Below are 21,542 nucleotides of genomic sequence, written 5' to 3' on the forward strand. Positions count from 1 at the left end.
GAAGGCCAGTAAAGCATCAATAGTCATCAAGAGAAGACAGGGAAGGCCAGTAAAGCATCAATAGTCAGCAAGAGAAGACAGGGAAGGCCAGTAAAGCATCAATAGTCGGCAAGAGAAGACAGGGAAGGCCAGTAAAGCATCATTAGTCGGCAAGAGAAGACGGGGAAGGCCAGTAAAGCATCAGTAGTCGGCAAGAGAAGACGGGGAAGGCCAGTAAAGCATCAGTAGTCGGCAAGAGAAGACGGGGAAGGCCAGTAAAGCATCAATAGTCAGCAAGAGAAGACAGGGAAGGCCAGTAAAGCATCAATAGTCATCAAGAGAAGACGGGGAAGGCCAGTAAAGCATCAATAGTCATCAAGAGAAGACAGGGAAGGCCAGTAAAGCATTGGAAGGATAAGTGTAAAGAAAACATGAATGGGAAAGGAATTGCAGAAGACCCGGCAATGAACAAAGATTATTAGAGGAGGACAACACGTGTGAAGGACAGCAAAACTTGCTTCAGGGAAAAGCTGAAGAAGAAGAAAAAAAAAAGTAGGCCACTTTAAATCTGGCAGTACATCAAGAAAATTTTAGAATAGTTTCTTTTAAACACTATTATAAATCAAGTTTAACTGCATGCTCAATTTTTCACAAACGGCTTGTAGAACAGATAAGTAATAAACAACTAATTATATTACTCTCTTAGAATTCTTTTTCTGTGAAGTAGTTTCAGTTCACATAATTTTGTAGTCAGTGTAGGTCTGTACTTTACTAAGGTGAGTAACAAATGTCCAAACGTTGGATTGTAAATGAAAGGTTCCGCTCAACATATTTTTTTTTTTAATTTGTATACTATGTGAATAGTACCAGAGCCCCAACAATTTTCTGTCAATAATCTTTCTTCCTAACCTTACTGAATGGCTGTTTATAATTCCCAATCTACCCAATTTGTCGATAGTAGAGATGCCCACAAATCAAGACGGATTTGTTCTTTCCTCCTCTTCGTGACTTCTCATGAATAGCCTTGTAACTATTTAGTGTAATGACCTTGTAAAGTTAGGAATTCTTGGGTCATGTTTGTGCACGTGGGTCAAGATAACTCCCTTGCGGTTAAAAAATTAACTGTCAGGCATAAGTTACTCTAAGGTTCTGCATGATAAAGATACCTGGTTGACACTACCGTATTTTAGCAGTAAAGTCAGAACAAAAAACAACCTTCACCTTCAGAATTTACTGATGCATACTTAATATTATAAATATGTAATATCCATATCTTTTAAGTTCTTGTACTACTAGCCCTAATGACAAAATAGTACCAGAAATTAAAATTTATCTGAAGAGTGTAGGTCGTTTTTTTTTATTACCTTAATGTCCAAAGCCTTCCAGTATGGGCCCGGCATGGCCAAGTGGTTAGGGTGCTTGATTCGCAATCTGTGGGTTGTGGGTTCGAATCCCCATCACACCAAACATGCTTGCGCTTTCAGCCGTGGGGCGTTATAATGTGATGGTCAATCTCACTATTTGTTGGTAAAAGAGTAGCCCAAGAGTTGGCGATGATGACTAGCTGCCTTCCCTCTAGTCTTACACTGCTAAATTAGGGACAGCTAGCGCCGATAGCCCTCGTGTAGCTTTGCGCAAAATCCGTAACAAACAAACAAACCTTTCAGTATGCACTAGAAATTTTGAAAAACAACAAAATTTGCACTATTATAGTTTACTCTGTATGACAATACGAAAAGTAAGTACTGTAATATTAATAATACTATAATGTACTGTTTTGTTGAACATGTATCACTTTTATTTATCATAAAATGTTTTAGCTTAGAGAATATTTCACACGATCACTATCCCTGTTATCAGTATATGTAAATCAACTATTTCTCATGGCCACCTATCTTGATTCCTTAGAACATCCAGGACATGGATGAGCGAAGAATATCGTGTTTCCAGAATTTTCTCAAACAATTTGCAGATATTCAAAAGCAGGTGATTCCAATTATCAATAAGTGTTTGGAGGGAATTGTTGTAGCAGCAAAAACCGTTGATGCAAAACAGGTGAATATTTTTATGATAAAATCAAACATTACATGTTGCATAAAGATGTGAAGTGCCTATAGTTAGACATGGGTGCTTACAGACATTTAGGGGGGGGGGGCAAAATATGTATGTAGGGGATTAGCCTTTACAGTGTAAGTCAAAATCATAATACATGCAATTTTATGTGAAATGTAAGGGGAGGCAAGCACCTCCTCTACCCCCTTCCTGTGGGCACCCATGCAGTTAGAAATTTTCAAGACTTTTGTAAAAAGGTCATTGTCCTGTTGAAGGTCAATGGTTAGTTTATAACTGTCACAACTTTTAAAATGTTATATAGATATATACATACATTTGTATTTATATATATGTATATATCCTCAACAAGATTTACTAAATAATATTAAAGGTTATTCAAATTTCCATCTTTAGAACCATGTAGAACTTTCAATCTCCTAAATATATTGAAATTTTTCTTCATACACAACTGGTAATTAGATTAACCTTATTAATTACAAACAAATGAAATGTGCTAAAGAAAATTACCTAGGCCTGTCAATTAAAGATTGTGCCTCCCACCTTCCTTCTAAAAAACTTAAGTGATGTCACTTACTGAAACTGAAAACTTTGGTCACTAATTGCATTGGTCATAAAATGTTACATTTTAGTGCTCCAAGTTTATCAATGCAAAATCTGGTCTTATCATGCTTAAGGTTTTTGGTATGGTATTTTTAGTTATTTGCCATGTAGAATTTTCACACAGGTTTAACCCTTTGACTGTGGCTGCTTTAAATACATGTGAAATTTTTGTGAGCCATACAATATATAAAGCACACTTACATTCAACTGCCAGAGGTGGACCATACTCTATACGGCGAATCAGCAGTCAATGGGGTAACGCTACGGTTTTGTGAATATGCAAATTAACTGGCAACGGTAATGAAATTGCACAGAAAACCGTGTCTCTACATTACATATATAGTAGTAGCCCTACACTACGTATATAGTTGTAGCCGTACATTACGTATATAGTAGTAGCCCTACATTACGTATATAGTTGTAGCCGTACATTACGTATATAGTAGTAGCCCTACACTACGTATATAGTTGTAGCCGTACATTACGTATATAGTAGTAGCCCTACACTACGTATATAGTTGTAGCCCTACACTACGTATATAGTTGTAGCCGTACATTACGTATATAGTAGTAGCCCTACACTACGTATATAGTTGTAGCCGTACATTACGTATATAGTTGTAGCCAAACACTACGTATATAGTAGTAGCCCCTACAGTACGTATGTAGTAGTAGCCCTACACTACGTATATAGTAGTAGTCCTACAGTACGTATATAGTAGTAGCCCCTACAGTACGTATATAGTAGTAGTCCTACAGTACGTATATAGTTGTAGCCCTACATTACGTATATAGTTGTAGCCCTACATTACGTATATAGTTGTAGCCCTACAGTACGTATATAGTAGTAGTCCTACAGTACGTATATAGTTGTAGCCCTACATTACGTATATAGTTGTAGCCCTACACTACATATATAGTTAGTTGTAGCTCTACATTACGTATTTGTTGTAGCCCTACATTACGTATATAGTTGTAGCCAAACACTACGTATATAGTAGTAGCTCTACAGTACGTATATAGTAGTAGTCCTACAGTACGTATATAGTTGTAGCCCTACATTACGTATATAGTTGTAGTCAAACGTTACGTATATAGTAGTAGCCCTACACTACGTATATAGTTGTAACTCTACACTACGTATATAGTAGTAACCCTACAGTACGTATGTAGTTGTAGCCCTACACTACGTATATAGTAGTAGCCCTACACTACGTATATAGTTGTAGCCCTACATTACGTATATAGTAGTAGCCCTACATTACGTATATAGTTGTAGCTCTACATTACGTATATAGTAGTAGCCCTACATTACGTATATAGTAGTAGCCCTACATTACGTATATAGTAGTAGCCCTACATTACGTATATAGTTGTAGCCCTACATTACGTATATAGTATTAGCCCTACACTACGTATATAGTGTAGTCCTACACTACGTATATAGTGGTAGCCCTACACTACGTATATAGTGGTAGCCCTACATTACGTATATAGTTGTAGCCCTACATTACGTATATAGTGGTAGCCCTGCATGGTTGTATTTTTGTAATTATTAAATTTTAAAATAGTAAAGATAATTTTGGAGCAACCTGTATTTAAAAAATACAAACCATTAGGTTTTGCATTATCTTATAATCCTCCTGTTTTTAGTGCTGAAATTCAGGATTGCTCAAAATAATTACCCCTAAAAAAAATAAAATCACAGATAGATTGTTGTAGAAGATGCTCACCCAAAGTTTCTACACTTTCATTCTCATTGTATAGTAAAAATAATATTAAGAAACGACCACAGGGGTTGAAACTGTTATAATAATTTGTTCTACTTAAATAGTTATAATAGAGGCTGCAGTTTCTCTTGTAAACATGAAGTATGTGAGTGTACCAGTTACTAGATAGATAATGGTTGTGTGCGTGACCTTTGAAAAATTGTTTTTACTGTTAAAGGTTTTGATTTGTTTAATGTGAACTTAATTGTAACAACCAATGCATTATGTTTGACAAGGACTCAAAACTAGTCATCGAAAGGTTCAAGACTGGATTTTCTCCACCAGAAGATTTACCCTTTGAAGATCTCAGTAACATTAAAAGTACTGAAAACAATACAAATTCTCAACAAATACCTACTGTAAAAGTTGAAACAGTAAGAGGCTCTGTGTCGTCAGGAAAGCCAAAGAAACGCCACGGACTGTTTGGGATATTTGTTTCTAAGGTAAATACATAAATAATATACAAGATAATTTGGAATACTACCTTAGTTCTCAATTAAAGACTGGTGAGAATTAATGTGTTTTATTATGTGTATATTTTACATATGTCTTAACTTGTATTCTAACTTATCAGTAGATTGGTTTTAAAGTATGTCACAGTGAGGCTAATTTGCCAGTAGACTTGTATCTTGATAACATTGTATCACAATATGCCAGTGATGATTCTAATATTTTAATGGACATGTTGATAGTGTTATTTTACATGACAAAAGTAATGCTAACTATTCAGTATACTGGTTTATATGTTGATAACATTGTATCACAATATGCCAGTGATGATTCTAACTATAGACTGATTTATAAGTTGATTAACTGTTTTAAAATATGCCAACAGTGAATTTCAGTAGACCGTATTATATCTCAATAGTATTGTTTTATGGCATGATTGTTATAATGGTTACTTTCTGTAGACTGTTTTACATTTTAATAACGTTTTATGGCATGTTAATGATGATGGTAAGTTTCAATAGAATGTTTTATATCTTGATAGTAGTTTATTACAGCATGCTAGTTACAGTGACACATTAAGACGCAGGTGGGCCCTGTACGAAGTATAAACTATTGCCCTCATACTTTCCTTTGGTTTTAAAAATATACCATACAATTTGATAAACTGAATTTTTCAGTAATGAAAAAAAGAAAAATATATATTTCTTAAAAAAAGTAGTTTATTATTGTTATTTTATTATACACTTCATATTTTATTATTTATTTTTATCCACACAGTGTACAGTGGACCCCTGGGCAACTGTCCTTTTTACCCTTTGGATAAAACAGCCCTGGCTAGTTATAGTGGATACTTTCCATAGACTGTTTAATATCCTGTAGTGGATACTTTCCATAAACTGTCTAATATCCTGACAACATTGTTTTTTGACATGTTAGTGAGGAAATTAAGTTTCAGTAGAGTGTTTTATATTACAGCATGCTAGTGATGATTATAAAGATGACTTTAGTGACTTACCTCCAGCACAACGAAAAAAGAAACTTCAACAAAAAGTTGACCAGATCCAAGTAGCTTTGCAGCAAGAAAGTGCAGCAAGGTAAAAATTCCATTTTATTATTATGTTAACCAAATATTGTACAAATTTAGCTAATTAATTCATTGTCGGTAACCAGAAACAAGACAAATTAGAAAAACATCATAAGGAAAGTTTAGCACACGAGTTTAATATTACGCATCACATGGAAACTGAGTAGATGAAACATTAACTACAGGTATATTTAAATTGATTCTCTGGCCCGGCATGACCAGGTGTTTAGGGTGAGTTCGAATCCCCGTCCCATCAAACTTGCTCGCTCTTTCAACCATGGGGGCATTATAATGTGACAGTCAATCCCATTATTCATTGGTAAAAGAGTAGCCCAAGAGTTGGCGGTGGGTGGTGCTGACTAGCTGCCTTCCCTCTAGTCTTACACTGCTAAATTAGGGACGGCTAGAGCAGATAGCCCTCGTGTAGCTTTGCACGGAATTCAAACCAAACCAAATTGATTCTCAGTGTTTCAGTCTTCATTTTCTGAACTCCATCAAGAAATATAAGCAAAGCTATGTATGTAATGTGTTTTTTATACAGTTTATACAGTAAAGTTATAAAAGAGTTTTTTATTCAAAATACTTGAACATGTGTACATGGCAGTTATCTTCAAACTTATGTTCACCAGATGTTCGAGAGGTTTAAGCTTGTACTGTGCTGCCATCTGTTGACAGTGATAGATATAAAAGCAGTAATAATGATCTTATGGTATTATTAAGTAAAGAATTACACACACAGGTAAGTCACAACCGCAATAACTTGAGAAAAGCTATGTTCTGACGGTTGAAAAGTGAATCGTTTCAGTGTAGAATCAACAAGTGTTGGAGATGAATGCTAAGATATAAAAGTTAAATAGCTTAGTACGAGGAAGAGAAAAATACAGTTGAACTTGATATAATGCTGTTTAATTGACAGACTATTTTGTAATGGTTAACCCCAAACTGATCTTCTCTGTATGAAGACAAATGGTCCGATAACCAGAATAAGAATGACTCAACTACAACGATTCAAAATACACATATGTCCAATCAGAGAACAAAGAAATTATGCTTCTTTAACATTAGTCAATCAGAAACAAGCTTGCAGTTGACCACTCTGTATTCTTATGGAAAAGTTGGGTTAGCAACATGTGAGGTTGCTTTTCACTAATACCGTAAGTACAAAATGTTAATTAATATTATTTCTTAAAATACTATACTCAAACCCATATAGACTGATGATGAAAACATATTTGTGGTGGTTGTTAGGGACGGATTGTTGAAGATGAAGCAGGTTTACGAAACCAATCGGGGATTGGGTGATCCTGAAAGTGTTGAAGGACAATTGTACGAACAGGAACAAAAGCTTGACAATCTTCAGGCAGAACTTCAGAAGTACCAGGTTAGCCTTGAAGTTTAAATAATTCTCGTGTTAAAAACAAACGTTTTGCACTGTAACTTCAACTAGGAAAATATTACAGTCAAAACTCCGCCTTTGTGATGTACACAAAATTATTGATTACATTTAAGATGTTACTTGTTTACAGATATTTGATGCTCACAACTATAGACTATAGTTTTATGTGCACAGTTATCGGAACAGATTTTTTTGAACCTTTGAATTATAGATTGTCGATGATTTATTGGAATAATGCTTGGAGACGGCTTGAATGGGTAATGAAGAAAAACTTTAATATAAGTTTAACATAACAGCAAATGTACAACGTTTCGACAAGGTTTTGTCGTCATCAGGTACAGTTTTTCTTCATTACCCATTCAGGCCGTCTCCAAGCATTATTAGTCTCAAAGTGGGTTCCTCTTCATCGAATGTTTTTTTCAACCACTGTTAGAAATAATTATCTTAGGCCTTTAATTTTTGATATATGGAAATTACTTTTTAGTTCAAGTAATAGTTTTGAAAGCATTTCTAATTTGATATAATATGCTCTTGATTTTAGGGCTATCTTGCAGATGCCGATATCTCAACACTCACACCTGTTGTTCAGAAGAAAGTACATAATTCTCTGAACTTGTCAGATAACGCTTTATCAAGAAGTGCATCAGAGTCGTGTGTTATCAATGCTAAAAATTTCAAAATTTCAACACCGGAGACTTCTCATGGGTTAGTGTGATTTGATGGTTTAAGTATTTTGGTATCTAGAGGTAAACTTAGTGCGTAAGAAAAATAAATATATTTTCTGTAATAATAGTAAGCTTATTCTGTCCAAGTGCGAGTTCTTGGCTCGACATCTTATCATCAAACCCACTTCGTCTTCCACTACTTTTTGTATCATCTTATGATTCCTGACTCTCACTTCATCTAGCAACGATTTTCTGTTTTTTACCCATGTGTATGTTTTTATAAACAAGATATATTTGATGGAACTGTTCTTATGTGTTTTACCAGATGAAAAACAGAGTGAGTACCTTTTTTAAAATCAACACTCAACAAAGTCAACGAACATAAATGACTTGAGAGTCATGATGTGGGAGTATTTTAACACTAAGTAAAACTAGAACATGTGTTACATAAAGATAGTCTTTGAACTCTTGATGTTAAAACTAATGAACTCTAAATAGTGTGGAAAATACAAGCTTCAGTCAAGAAAAATGTAGTTATAATGTGACTAACTAAATTTTTAAAAGGAACACTTATTAATTTTTCACACAATTGTGAGATGTTTGGGAACAGTTCTCAACTGCATTCAAGTTTAATTGGTGCCAGCATTTTTGGTATTAAAATAAACCTTTTGTACAAACATAGTTTCATAACCAAGTTGATATATTTTATCAAGTTTAAGAGAACGTAAATAAAACATTTTGTGAGCACTTTAACTTGGATAGTTAGCAGCTGTATGTTCTTCTGTTATGTTAGTAAATGTGATGAAACTGATACAGCCTCTCTACTTAGAACTTGTGTCACCTTTTAAAAGCATCTCTGTACCGAGTCATTTCTCTAATAACAAGAATTTCATTCAATTGTAATTTTTTTGTGGGTAAAACTCTTAACCTTTATAATTACTTTGTTTTAAATAGATGCATTATTTAACCATATAGTTTGAAACTTAGTGAATAACTGAGACAGTAATAAGTTAGATGATTATACAAGTTATGGGAACTGTTTGGTTAGTTCTTACCACAGCCAGGATGATATAAATAGTGACATGACAGTCCAGCCCAATGAAGACATCTATGCTAGCCCTGATCCAGAGTTTGAAAACATAGATGACTTTGACGACGCCAATAATGTTCCGTTACCTCCCATAGGAACTGCTAAAGCTCTCTATGCTTTCGATGGTAAGAATAACACATCTGAATTTATTATTAGTTATAGTACTGACTGTTTTTACAATTTTTACTGTCTTGAGAAATATTTTTAATACCTTTTTATTATTTTCAGTGCGACATTTACTTATTTTTAATTTAAGATATTTCCTGATTCATTCTGTTTACATTTTTTCAATTTTACTTTGTTGTCTGTTTATGTCAAGTTTTATTTTATAGCTTACATTTGTACCATCTACTGACTGTTTATACTACGTGTATAATATTATTTATTTGGCAATATACGTCTTCAGATTTACCACATATTAAGATTACCAAAACAAACGATCAGTTAAACTCAGCTTTCTGAGTATGTATAATGCTGAACATCTGGTTTTTAATGGTGTCATTGGGTATGATTTCCAAGTCATTTTGAAATAAGAGAACATAAGGTATGATGCTCTAATTAATTTATACACTACATTTATGGATCATTCTGTTTAAAATTAATAACACTATAATTTTTATGATTATTACTACTAATTAGAAAAGGAATATAAAAGTTGATAAAAATCAGTGTGTTTTCTTATACATTTGTTTTTTAATCAAGGATAATAATGCACTTGTAATTTCTAAGCAAATATAATAAATAGTTTCATTAGATGAGTGTTTCATGTGCAGTATGTTTTAGCCCATCCGGTTAATGTATTTTTCTGTCAGTGCTAAGTTCGTAAATTTTGATATTTAAAACAAATGACATTAAAGGATTATCATTATAAAATTTGAAATTAAACATACCAGTCCTTAAACATCAACCAAGTGATTGGACGGGTTAATTCGCTTTGAGTAGCGTCTGTTTAAGATAATCAAACGGAAAGTCTGTGATAAGTATATTGTGTGTTCCAAACACGGTTGTCTAATGTTTGTTGTGAAGGGACTTGATTCATGTTTCCTCTTTATCTGGCTGTATAACAGGGCAAAGTGAAGGATCAGTGTGGATGGAAGAAAACGAAGATCTTCTAGTCATTGAAGTTGACCAGGGCGATGGATGGACAAGGGTCCGTAAAAACACTTCAGAAGAAGGATTTGTTCCCACGTCGTATATTGAAACTTCCATCAATCAGAGTGACTGCTAATGTAAGAGTTTTTGTAGCTAACGTGGTAAAACTGTTACCATCAGAATGATATCTTAAGAAGTTTTTGTAGCTAACATGCTAAAACTGTTACCATCAGAATGATATCTTAAGAAGTTTTTGTAGCTAACATCGTAAAACTGTTACCATCAGAATGATATCTCAGGAAGGTTTAGCAAGAGTTTTTGTAGCTAACATGGTAAAACTGTTACCATCAGAATGATATCTTAAGAAGTTTTTGTAGCTAACATGCTAAAACTGTTACCATCAGAATGATATCTTAAGAAGTTTTTGTAGCTAACATGGTAAAACTGTTACCATCAGAATGATATCTTGGGAAGATTTAGTAAGAGTTTTTGTAGCTAACATGGTAAAACTGTTACCATCAGAATGATATCTCAAGAAGATTTAGTAAGAGTTTTTGAAGCTAACATGGTAAAACTGTTACCATCAGAATGATATCTTAAGAAGGTTTAGCAAGAGTTTTTGTAGCTAACATCGTAAAACTGTTACCATCAGAATGATATCTCAGGAAGATTTAGTAAGAGTTTTTTTAGCTAACATGGTAAAATTGTTACCATCAGAATGATATCTTGGGAAGGTTTAGCAAGTTTTTGTAGCTAACGTGGTAAAACTGTTACCATCAGAATGATATCTCGGGAAGGTTTAGTAAGAGTTTTTGTAGCTAACATGGTAAAACTGTTACCATCAGAATGATATCTCAAGAAGGTTTAACAAGTTTTTGTAGCTAACATCGTAAAACTGTTACCATCAGAATGATATCTTAAGAAGGTTTAGCAAGAGTTTTTGTAGCTAACGTGGTAAAACTGTTACCATCAGAATGATATCTCAAGAAGGTTTAGCAAGAGTTTTGTAGCTAACATGGTAAAACTGTTACCATCAGAATGACATCTCAGGAAGATATAGTAAGAGTTTTTGTAGCTAACATGGTAAAACTGTTACCATCAGAATGACATCTCAGGAAGATATAGTAAGAGTTTTTGTAGCTAACATGGTAAAACTGTTACCATCAGAATGATATCTCAGGAAGATTTAGTAAGAGGTTTTGTAGCTAACATGGTAAAACTGTTACCATCAGAATGATATATCGGGAAGGTTTAGTCTTTTATATGGACAAAATGGTACTTTTCAGTTAGTGGTTCAAAATATCAGTGAGTAAAATTACAAAGATCTCTAGAGTTAATTTATTTTTTGTTAGGATTTTCAAGTTATTTTGTTCTTGAAAAAAAAGGACCACGAATACAACTGTGACAAAATAAGAACAGACCTTTTTATACCTATTGACAACATATTCATGTAACAGAAAACATTGAAGTTACATTTGTTACTAAATACGTTTGACTACAGCACCATACCTGTAACAAAATTAGTATATATATATATATATATTTCAGAGTAAAAGGTAACTTTGAATCAATATTTCTTGAACTTGTTCAGTCAGTACAGTACACCACCAATTTTTTGGCAACTCATGGTGGTCCGGCACCTCCTTTAATCCGGACAAACTTACAAGAGCGCACTTGAAATTCCCGCGACCGCCAGACTACTACACTGGCTGGCCACAGATGGCATTGCGTGTGGCGTGCGCTCTTTCGGAATGGGCTACTTACATTTTAAGTAGGTACGTCACTCTCGTGAAAATTTTCTGATAAATATTAAACTAGTGGATCAAATTACTTGAATTTTTTTTTCATGAATGTTGCTAAGAATATGTAGTTTAACGAGATACAATAATTTAGTGTCGATTTTTTCTTCATTTTTTTATAACACACAATGTTGATAATAGTGTATGAAAATTCAATATATATAACGTACTTGAAAATAACAATAATAATAACAGTAAAATTCTAAAATTGACCACTTCGTAAGCAGTACTACTGCAACATTCTTTGTAAGTACAGAAATTAATAAACCTGTATCATTTATACCTGTACTAATGTATTTCATTAACCATTTAATATTTGTTTTATTTAAGTTTCTAGCAGTCCATGATGCTTTAGAGACACGGGAAGGATAAAATTATTGAGTCAGAGGTGTATTGTTGAATTATTATTACGTGACCCCTGTTGGTCCGGCAAGGCTCTGGAACCAAGGGTGCCGGAAAATCGGTGGTGTACCTGTATACAAATTTTGTGTGATTATCGTTAAGTGAGTCATTTGTATACTTTTGCTAACGATAATATTTAGACTTAGCCATTTTGTAGTCAGTCATGTACAAAGTTTTCACAGTGTCAGTCTACGTAGTGGTCTTCAGTTGTGCCTGCTTGCATCAGACCTTCAAATGGTATGAGCTTTTTCTTCTCATGCAATATTTAATCATCTTAACTCCCCCATTTCTTCAGACAAAAACTGGCTATCTTTTAACCCTACAATTATGGTCCTCATCAGCTTTTTAAGTACATTTTTTATGCACCAGATTGCTTGCGAGTCTACAAGTTTGTTGTTTACAAGGTCCTTAATAATTCCCGAATCACACATCAGCAGGGCATTTAATTACAGTTGTTTTGGTCAGTTTTGTATGACTCAACATAGTGTAGATGTTGACCACACTGGTGATAGACTCTTAAAAAAGACAAGTAGGTAATGTAATAGTTAAATCATTCCAACAATTATGAAACAATCTAAACTTATTTTTCATAGATAATATTTTCTATAGCTGCCTAAAGCATCATTCCAACAATTAAAAATAAGTTTAGATTGTTTCATTATTATTTATGGATGCTTTAGGCAGCTATAGAAAAAATTGTTGGAATAAAAATAAGTTTAGATTGTTTCATTATTATTTATGGATGCTTTAGGCAGCTATAGAAAATTGCTCGTATTGAAGAATGAGTTACGAGTATGATAGAACTGTGCTCTAAAGTTTGAAATTTTATAACAACGACAGTCACGTTGCACCTTGTACGGCATGACCTTTAATCATTAGGTATTCCGAGTCGTGTTTAACTTGTGATGCAAGACAAACTCTTTATAAACTTCAACAGCAAGTGTATGTTTCTATTTATTTTTTCTTGTTTCCAAGGGAACATATTTACATAAATTATTAAATAAATTCCTCATTTTACATTTCATGTAATATAATATTTCTAAATAAAAATGAAAGGTGGAAAATGAATGTGCCATTGTCATATATGTATCTTTTTGTTTTCAATACAAAGTAATTTCTTTGAATTTATACAAGGTTTGCTTCACATAATTTTTATACCTTATTTTTCTTCTACTATATTAACAGCTCAAAGACAGCGTTTTAATTTCTTTGAATTTTTTAAAACAAAACAAAATGTTTAGTGATTAGCATGGCTAGACTAGGAATCGGAAAGTGCAAGCTTCAAATCTGTATCCCTCTTGGTGGGTCAGCAGTAAGTCTGAGGGCTTATAACACTAAAAATTGGGTTTCGATACTCTTGGTGAGAAGAGCATAGGTACCAAGTTCACGATACACTGACATATGCACACAGCACTTTCAGTTGTGAGAGTATTTTAGATGTATCGGTCAATCCCGCTATTTAGTTAAAACACGAAGGAGGAGATCCTGACTTCCATCTGGTCAGTGGATCTAAATAAGGGATGGCTGTGCCTGTCTCTGGAATGTGGTCCAGTGACTTAAACGACACTTGTTGCACTTTTAATACATTGTATTACACCATGTTTAGTGTCACCAAAATTCTCAGCATTTTCTTCAACTGTTTACAATATTTGTCATTGACATACTTGCTTCTGAAACTTCAACAGCACTTTTCAAAGAGTAATTAATTTTAGGCTTATCTATAAATACTCCAAGCATGCTATGAATATGATAAGAGGGTATGTTTAAGCTACCTAACTATCCCCAGTTGTGAATATTAGTGTAGTGAGTTGAATTCGGCCTTTTTATTAACCTCCGGTTCCATTCTGTTATTATATAAACGTAAATTCTATAGGTATTTTATTTGAGATTTGTACCTAATTATCTGGTGTAACCAGTGTTGCAACCTACAGGCAATAAAATTACACTCGTGAATTGTTCATTACAAAAGTAAGTTATTCTAATTTCATGTGCAAGTGAAGATTAAAGAATTCCAACAACTGTGTCTGGTGTTTTCATTAATACATCAAAGGATGGATTCCAAAAGATGATTTTTTTTTAAATTAAGAAACATGATGTGTACATGAACTGTTGTACATACATTCTGAGCTGTTTGTCCATCAGTGGGTCTGCGGCAAGTTTACGGACCAAAAAAGTCTGGGGTTTGATTCCAAGCAGTGGGTTGAACACGGTTAACCTATTGCGTAAACATGCTAAACTGTGGTAATAGCATGGCAAACTGGAGTTTAGCCATTGCATTTTGTAATGGAAAAGTTTCAACACTGGTAATTTTTACTGTTGTGTCTTATAAGGATGACGAGTGTGTGAGTGACTTCTGAAACACTGGAAGAAAATGTCAGTAAAGTGGTTCTCAACCTTATTAACATCAAGGTCTGGTAAATGCCTTGTAAAATATCATATGGGCCATTCAAAATAGAAGCTATCTTTTTCACTCTACAGAGGGGCAAAAGTTTTGGAAAAATCTTAGACCATTTGAAGTATGGGCTACCTTTAATTATAAAAATATTTATTTAGAAATAATTATACGTATTTTTATTATCAGTCATATATCCCCCTCTCCCATTGAATGGACCAACACTCAGAAACAACCATGTTAGTATACTGTTTTTCAAACATTTCTGTCACCACCATTGTTGTAAGCCTAACCTACTTTGATCTGGGTACTCTAATTCTTTCTTTTAAGTTTTAATAAGGTTTACTACATTTTTGTCATCACTATTGTTGTAAGCCTAACATACTTTGATGTAGTTACGCTAGTTTTGTTGTCATGAAGTTTCAATAAGGTTTACTACATTTTTATCATCATATTTATTGTTAGCCTAACCTACTTGGATGTGTTTACTCTAGTTTTGATAAGGTTTACAACATGTTTGTCAAACATTTCTATCATCATATTTGTTGTAAGCCTAACCTACTCTGATGTAGTTACGCTAGTTTTGTTTCATGAAGTTTCAATAAGGTTTACTACATTTTTATCAAACATTTCTATCAACATATTTGTTGTAAGCCTAACCGACTTTGATGTAGTTACGCTAGTTTTGTTGTCATGAAGTTTCGATAAGGTTTACTAAATTTTTATCAAACATTTCTATCAACATATTTGTTGTAAGCCTAACCTACTTTGATGTGGTTACTCGTATTTTGTTGTCATTATGTTTTAATCCTAATATTGTCTTCTTTCAGGTGGAATTGTGCAGAGTCTACTAGAACGCACCACCTAGGACTTGTATGTGTATTATCATAGCATCTACAGACCAAGAACAGAAGTTGTTTCTATGAAACAATGTAATTACCGAAAACTGAGGAATTCAATTTGTTGTTCTTTCATCAAGCAGCTGTAATGGCCAGATAAATAATTACCTAATTTTTATGTTCTGCTCTTGTTGATATCGATTCAGATCACCTAACATTATCTTAGGGTCATTGATATATACATACACATACAAAACAATCAACAAAAAAAAAACACTACTCCCTGACTTACAGGTGTAAACTTGTGCTTATGTCCTCTTGTAGTTAGGGTACGTTTCAATCAGTATTTTAACTGAGTATCCAACTAATATTTCTGTGGGTGCTAATCTATTCATGTCAATGCTTTATATTGTGTTTCCTTCAAGTTCAAAGTTTATAGATTTGTATTGAGTTTTATATTGAGCCTATCATATAGTTTATAATTAAAGCACTGTTTGTAAGATTAAATGGGTTTTGTATATCCTAGAGGTATAGTTTTTTGGGCTTGCTTGACCATGTTATGGGATTATAGTCAACTTAGAGTATTGTTTAAAGTGCAATTTATTAATGGTGTTTTAGGTCATTCGAACATTTAATCATATTTTTAGTAATGTATCATGACATAAAAACTAATTTAGGTGGAAAATCTGTTGATTTGATGTGTCCACGTATTGAATTATAATTCTATTCCAGTTTACAAATGAAAATGTTATGAATAAAATAATTTCTATCACAATTCTAAAAAGATAAGTTTATGACAAAAGTACATCGGAATTTTCTTAAATTATTGTACGATTGTTTAAAAAAACGTATCGTTACTTAAGATTTTCTAAAATCAAATTAATTTCATCAAGATAAAGAAATAGGTAATGTTATAACTATCATTGTTGTTAAAGGAAAATACGTTGTTTTATAAATACCAATGCTGGCTATTAACCAAAAAAAAATTGCCGAAAAATTAATTTGGGCTTAAAAATTAGTAGGGTGTGACCGTTTTACATATATTAGCAGTATTAAAAAACTGGTATAGTTTTTAATACAGTTAAAATTATTTCTCATGGTGATATTATTTTATTATATGATAACTGCATTTTCTCTATTTATAATTACAAAAGTGTTATTTCAATTACTGGATAGCTGATCTATGCTGTATATCTATCACATTTTTGTGTAATGTTTTACTTACCATATGATTAGAGTTACATTGTATTTTCTTCTTTAGAGATATCATCATAGCATGATATAACTAGTTGAATAAATATCAAACCAACTATTACATGTTTCTTATTCACTAACGATAAAAAAGTCCAATTTTCGTCACCAGGTATCATAAATGTCTACTTATTGTTTAGTTAACCCTAACTACAAACATTCTAGGTTTATAATGAAGCCTTTTGTAGATAATCTGGTTTTATAGATTTATTTGTTAATAAGAATATTTGTTTGTAATAACTTAAAAAAAATGTCAAACCACGTTTATGCTTATTAATTCTAAAATCAGTGATAGGTTCCTTGTTACTACAACAAACAGACCAGCTTCTTAATCTTGTTTCTCGTGGCTAATCCTAAAATAATTTTGTTGCAAACACTTATTCTGATAATAGTCAGAAACATCCTAAGATATTTTTTTTATAATTGACAACAATTGGAAAGTTCCAATGAGATTTCTCACAATTGATAACATTCAGAAACTTACTAACCGATATCTCGCTATTAATCCAAAAATAAAATACATTTCTATACGTTAATTCTAAAACGAGGCTTATGTAACAACAAAGAAGTTAGGCCTAAGAGTCTTTTGAAAACTGTTACTAGATGTACGAGTTGATTTGAATAGTCCCGAAAAACTGTATTAAATGGCAGTTGTGTATGTTCTTTTTATTTCACAAAGGTAAAAGTATAAAGAATAAAACATTTTTGCAAATTTTCTGAATATATATATTTTTTGAATAGGCTATTACAAGTTTGGTTAAGGTCTCACTGGCCGAGTGTGGTCTAAAGTCACTTCATAGTTGCATGGGTTTTGATTAGTTTATGCTATTACAAATTTGGTTTATTATTGTTTTATAATTATCGTAAACATCACTTTTTTTCATTGATAAATAGTTATAAATTGTCTTTAAAATACTTTGAGGCCCTAAAAAATTAATCTTGTGCTAAAAGACTAAATCAGCTATCTGTAAAAATTGGATCTGAAGAACTACATACCAAAATACATACATAACGATGCACACGGATAACTCGTATCTGCCGTGGATGGTGATCTGCACGTTGCCCATCAGGTGGCATGTGCTTATGTATAAATAGTATTAAGTTTTTTAAATTTTTTGTTTCTCCAATCAAAGAACCTTGTTATACTTATTCTCCAACAATTATTAACCTTATTATACGATTACATTATGACCTATAAACGTTCTACTTGAAACTTAAAAGACAAATTTGTTTAAAGCATCAGAAGAAGTAGCAAGTTTAATTTTTGTGAATACGTTATCAGTTTACTAGTCATACGTGTAGGCTTAAATATAAGATATTTTGCGTTTATTTTCGCCCTATTTTTCAATGTACTATGATGAAAGTTGTATTAAAATATTATATTCATTCATTTAATACGAGGGTGGACTCGCAGTGTACTGAGAAGTCAGTTTTTAAATGTCTGTAAACTATAAGGAAATTAGCTCCTATTTTTGATAGTTTTTTAAACGATGTATAACATTTATATAGTGAATAGTCAATTTCTATTAATAGTGTGAAAACAGTTTGTTCAAAGATATTTTCTCTGAAGTATAGCGTGTTTGACTGATTACAGTTATCATAACTATTCCCATTAGTAGTAGGAATTACAGTGACTTAAAACAAGAAATTAAGTGGATTTCATTAACCAGGAGAGTTTATTATTAATATTTCGCTTTCGCATCGTAAATAGTGTTTAACGTCTAAGAAAGAGAACAGTAAAGTTTTCAGACTTCACCTTACAGAAATCAAGTATCATTTCTACATTTCCAGAACTGGGTGTGGTATAAAACGCATCTCATCCTTATACCTTATCCAAAAATATTCTTAAAACCGACTTTATAAAGTTTATACTGAAGCAGCATTGTTTATGATATATACATGGTGGAATTTGTCTTGTATATTTTTTAATGTATTAAGTTGTGTTTAACATCTGCAAGCGATGGAGAGAAAACCACGCGAATGTTGGTTTTTATGATCTTTAGTCCAGATATAATCAGTATTCTCAAATGGTTAGTTGTGGTGGGGCAGTTTTTTTTTATACGCTGATATGTTCGTTAGTATTTACATTTTTATACTACTGTAAAACTGAAAGCGCTTGTGTGCCTCTTCTGTTGCCGTACATATGTTTTGTGTGTGTGTGTGTATGCAATTTTTTTCTGCTGACTCTCGAAGGATGCTAATATTATCAACAAATATTACCATGATTGAATGATACTTTGGATCTTGTATAATGAAAAACTATAATTTTTCTGAAGAGTTGAATTTGTTTAATGCTAAAGTTATATAAAAGTTTGCGTTTAGCTTTTTTGATAATTTTATTTAATCTTTTTTTTTCACTTTAAAACGTTGATATGGTTATCATATAAAGCCTGTAATTTTTCTGTTATTGGGCTAACTTATTCATCTAGTTGATGTAAAAAAACAACTTAAAAATAAAGGTCGACGACGAAGAAATTGTCAAGGTGTATCATCATTTATGCTAACATTTAAATCTTTGCAGAAAAGAGGCTTATGACAATATAAATACATTACAGAAATCAGTTTTACTTATTTCTAGATTCATTACTTAATGTAAAATAAGTCTTCTATCGTCCAAAGATATTGTAAACAGAGCTACATTAAGTTGTTTAACAGGTGGCTCGGCTGTAAGCTCGACGACTTATAACTCTAAAATTCGGGGTTTTATCCTCGCTGAGGGCTCTGCGCAGAAAAACCAAACAAACGAATTCAAGAAAATCGCCTTGTAATCAAAACCAAAGAAATTAAGTAAACTTAAATGTTAATACCTTGCTTTCGTTTCCTCGTCACGAAAATGTGGGGTACATTAACTGACGGTTGTCAAACGACTTTGGTTCACTTAAGTTTGCAACACACCACATTCCCCCCTCCCCTTTTCCAATGATCTTACCACAGACCGAAGTAACCCTTACAATCGATTTCAAGTCTAACATTACTACACACAACTCAGCGAGGTAACGTTGCCACAGTTTTAAATATCTTTACAATACAAAGGACTCGTTATTTGAATTTACACATGACTTGATGAACTCCAACATTACTGTCTCTGAAAGAAAGCTACTAATCATCAGTGCTTTACCAAACGACTTTGGTAATACTAAGATTTCCGTCAGACCCTAATCACTAGTGGTTTGCCTTTGGTTAAATTAAATCAAAATTAATTAACAAATGACTAAAGTTTCATAACGAAATAATCAGCATTACTGATACTAAAGTGCATAAGGCTTATGAAAATATAGATATTATGTTCGAGAAATTAGATATTACTGGCTCTCAGATTCACTACAGAGGACATCATTGACGTCAGTTTTATGTAATCAAAATTCCTGCGCCATCTATTGAATGGTACCACAAATAAAAATTCCAATCTTTTGCGTATTCAAAAATCAGAGAATTAGAAAAATAACTGTGGTATGTGAAACAACCGTTTTTTTTTAAATAATAGAACACAATTTTAAATAAAAATACTTTCATCATAACAACAACACTGGGACTGTACGTGAGGGTTTGATTATATCTTTATTGATGTAATTTTTAAATGTACAGAGAAATTGGAATTCTTAAAAATACTGTTATTTTTCTATTTATCCCTGCAGTACTTCCCACAAAAAAATCCTTTTTTAGAAAAATGTTCCCTTTTTCTAATTTTTTTTTTCAATGAGATATGAATACTACAGTTAGACAAACATCCGACCGTAGGGTGGCGTTTCTGCTAGTATATATAAACGTAAATTACTGGATGTAGAGCATGTTCCTTATTTTTTAATCTATATTGAGTAAACATTTTGCTTATTCTTTGTCAAGACAGAAAAAGTTACGTATAAGTTATTAATTTTTCATTGTTAGTGAGCTCGAATCGCAATCCTTGGGTCGTAAGTTCGGTTGAGATGGTAATGAATTCATAAATTGAAATGAAATATTAATGGTTTGGGGGCTTTCTTCTTCAATTGGAGTTACCCCCCCCCCTTTTTTTTTCAGGGTTGTCCAGTCTTTCTTGTTAATTCATTTACTAAACGTTAATCAGTTAAAGTTAACAGTTGTTAACCCGGAGAGAAAAAAATCGAAGCTTTTCCGGGGGGGGTATTTAACTGAACGAAGCTAGGGAATGTGGTGGCTAGGGCGCTTGACTTGTAATCTGAGGAACGTGGGTTCGGATCCCCATTCCACCAAACATGCCCTTTCAGCCATGGAGACGTTATAATGTGACGGTCAATCCCACTATTCGTTGGTAAAACGTAGCTCAAGAGTTGGCGGTGGGTGGTGATGACTAACTTCCTTTCTTCTAGTCTTACACTGCTAAATTAGGGATGACTAACGCAGATAGCCCTCGTGTAGCTTTGTGCGAAATTCAAACCAAGAAATCATCATTTTCATGCCTACGACGCCAAACGAACTCGCACAGATACAACTGACCCAGCCTAGCAAAATAAAAAATTTATTTCTTTTTATTTCTCCAATACAATGGTAATACAACATGTGTTAAACGGCCTACGGGTCGCGAGATCTCGGAACGTGACTCGCCCCTGTCAGTCGTGGAGACGCAATGGAACTTTTCTGATTCGTGCATCGCGTTCAAGTGGTCGCGAGATCCCGGAACGTGCTCGCCCTGTCAGTCGTGGAGA

The 21,542-nt window shown here is 33.1% G+C and overlaps 1 protein-coding gene across 1 annotated transcript in view; it reads left to right on the forward strand.

The window, feature by feature from the left end:
* The window catches only part of LOC106473817 (formin-binding protein 1-like), a 26,457-nt gene extending 7,101 nt beyond the window's left edge, over window positions 1-19,356 (forward strand). Inside the window, exons 5-12 of the mRNA XM_013934492.2 lie at window positions 1,888-2,034; window positions 4,658-4,864; window positions 5,847-5,965; window positions 7,204-7,336; window positions 7,893-8,056; window positions 9,065-9,231; window positions 10,174-10,335; window positions 15,622-19,356. Of these exons, the coding sequence (XP_013789946.2) occupies window positions 1,888-2,034; window positions 4,658-4,864; window positions 5,847-5,965; window positions 7,204-7,336; window positions 7,893-8,056; window positions 9,065-9,231; window positions 10,174-10,334 (1,098 nt within the window). The 3' untranslated portion in view covers window position 10,335; window positions 15,622-19,356. The remainder of the gene's footprint in view (window positions 1-1,887; window positions 2,035-4,657; window positions 4,865-5,846; window positions 5,966-7,203; window positions 7,337-7,892; window positions 8,057-9,064; window positions 9,232-10,173; window positions 10,336-15,621) is intronic.
* The last annotated feature ends 2,186 nt before the right edge of the window (window positions 19,357-21,542 follow it).

Source organism: Limulus polyphemus, unplaced genomic scaffold (assembly GCF_000517525.1).
Source record: "Limulus polyphemus unplaced genomic scaffold, Limulus_polyphemus-2.1.2 Scaffold6525, whole genome shotgun sequence".
Classification (NCBI taxonomy): domain Eukaryota; kingdom Metazoa; phylum Arthropoda; class Merostomata; order Xiphosura; family Limulidae; genus Limulus; species Limulus polyphemus.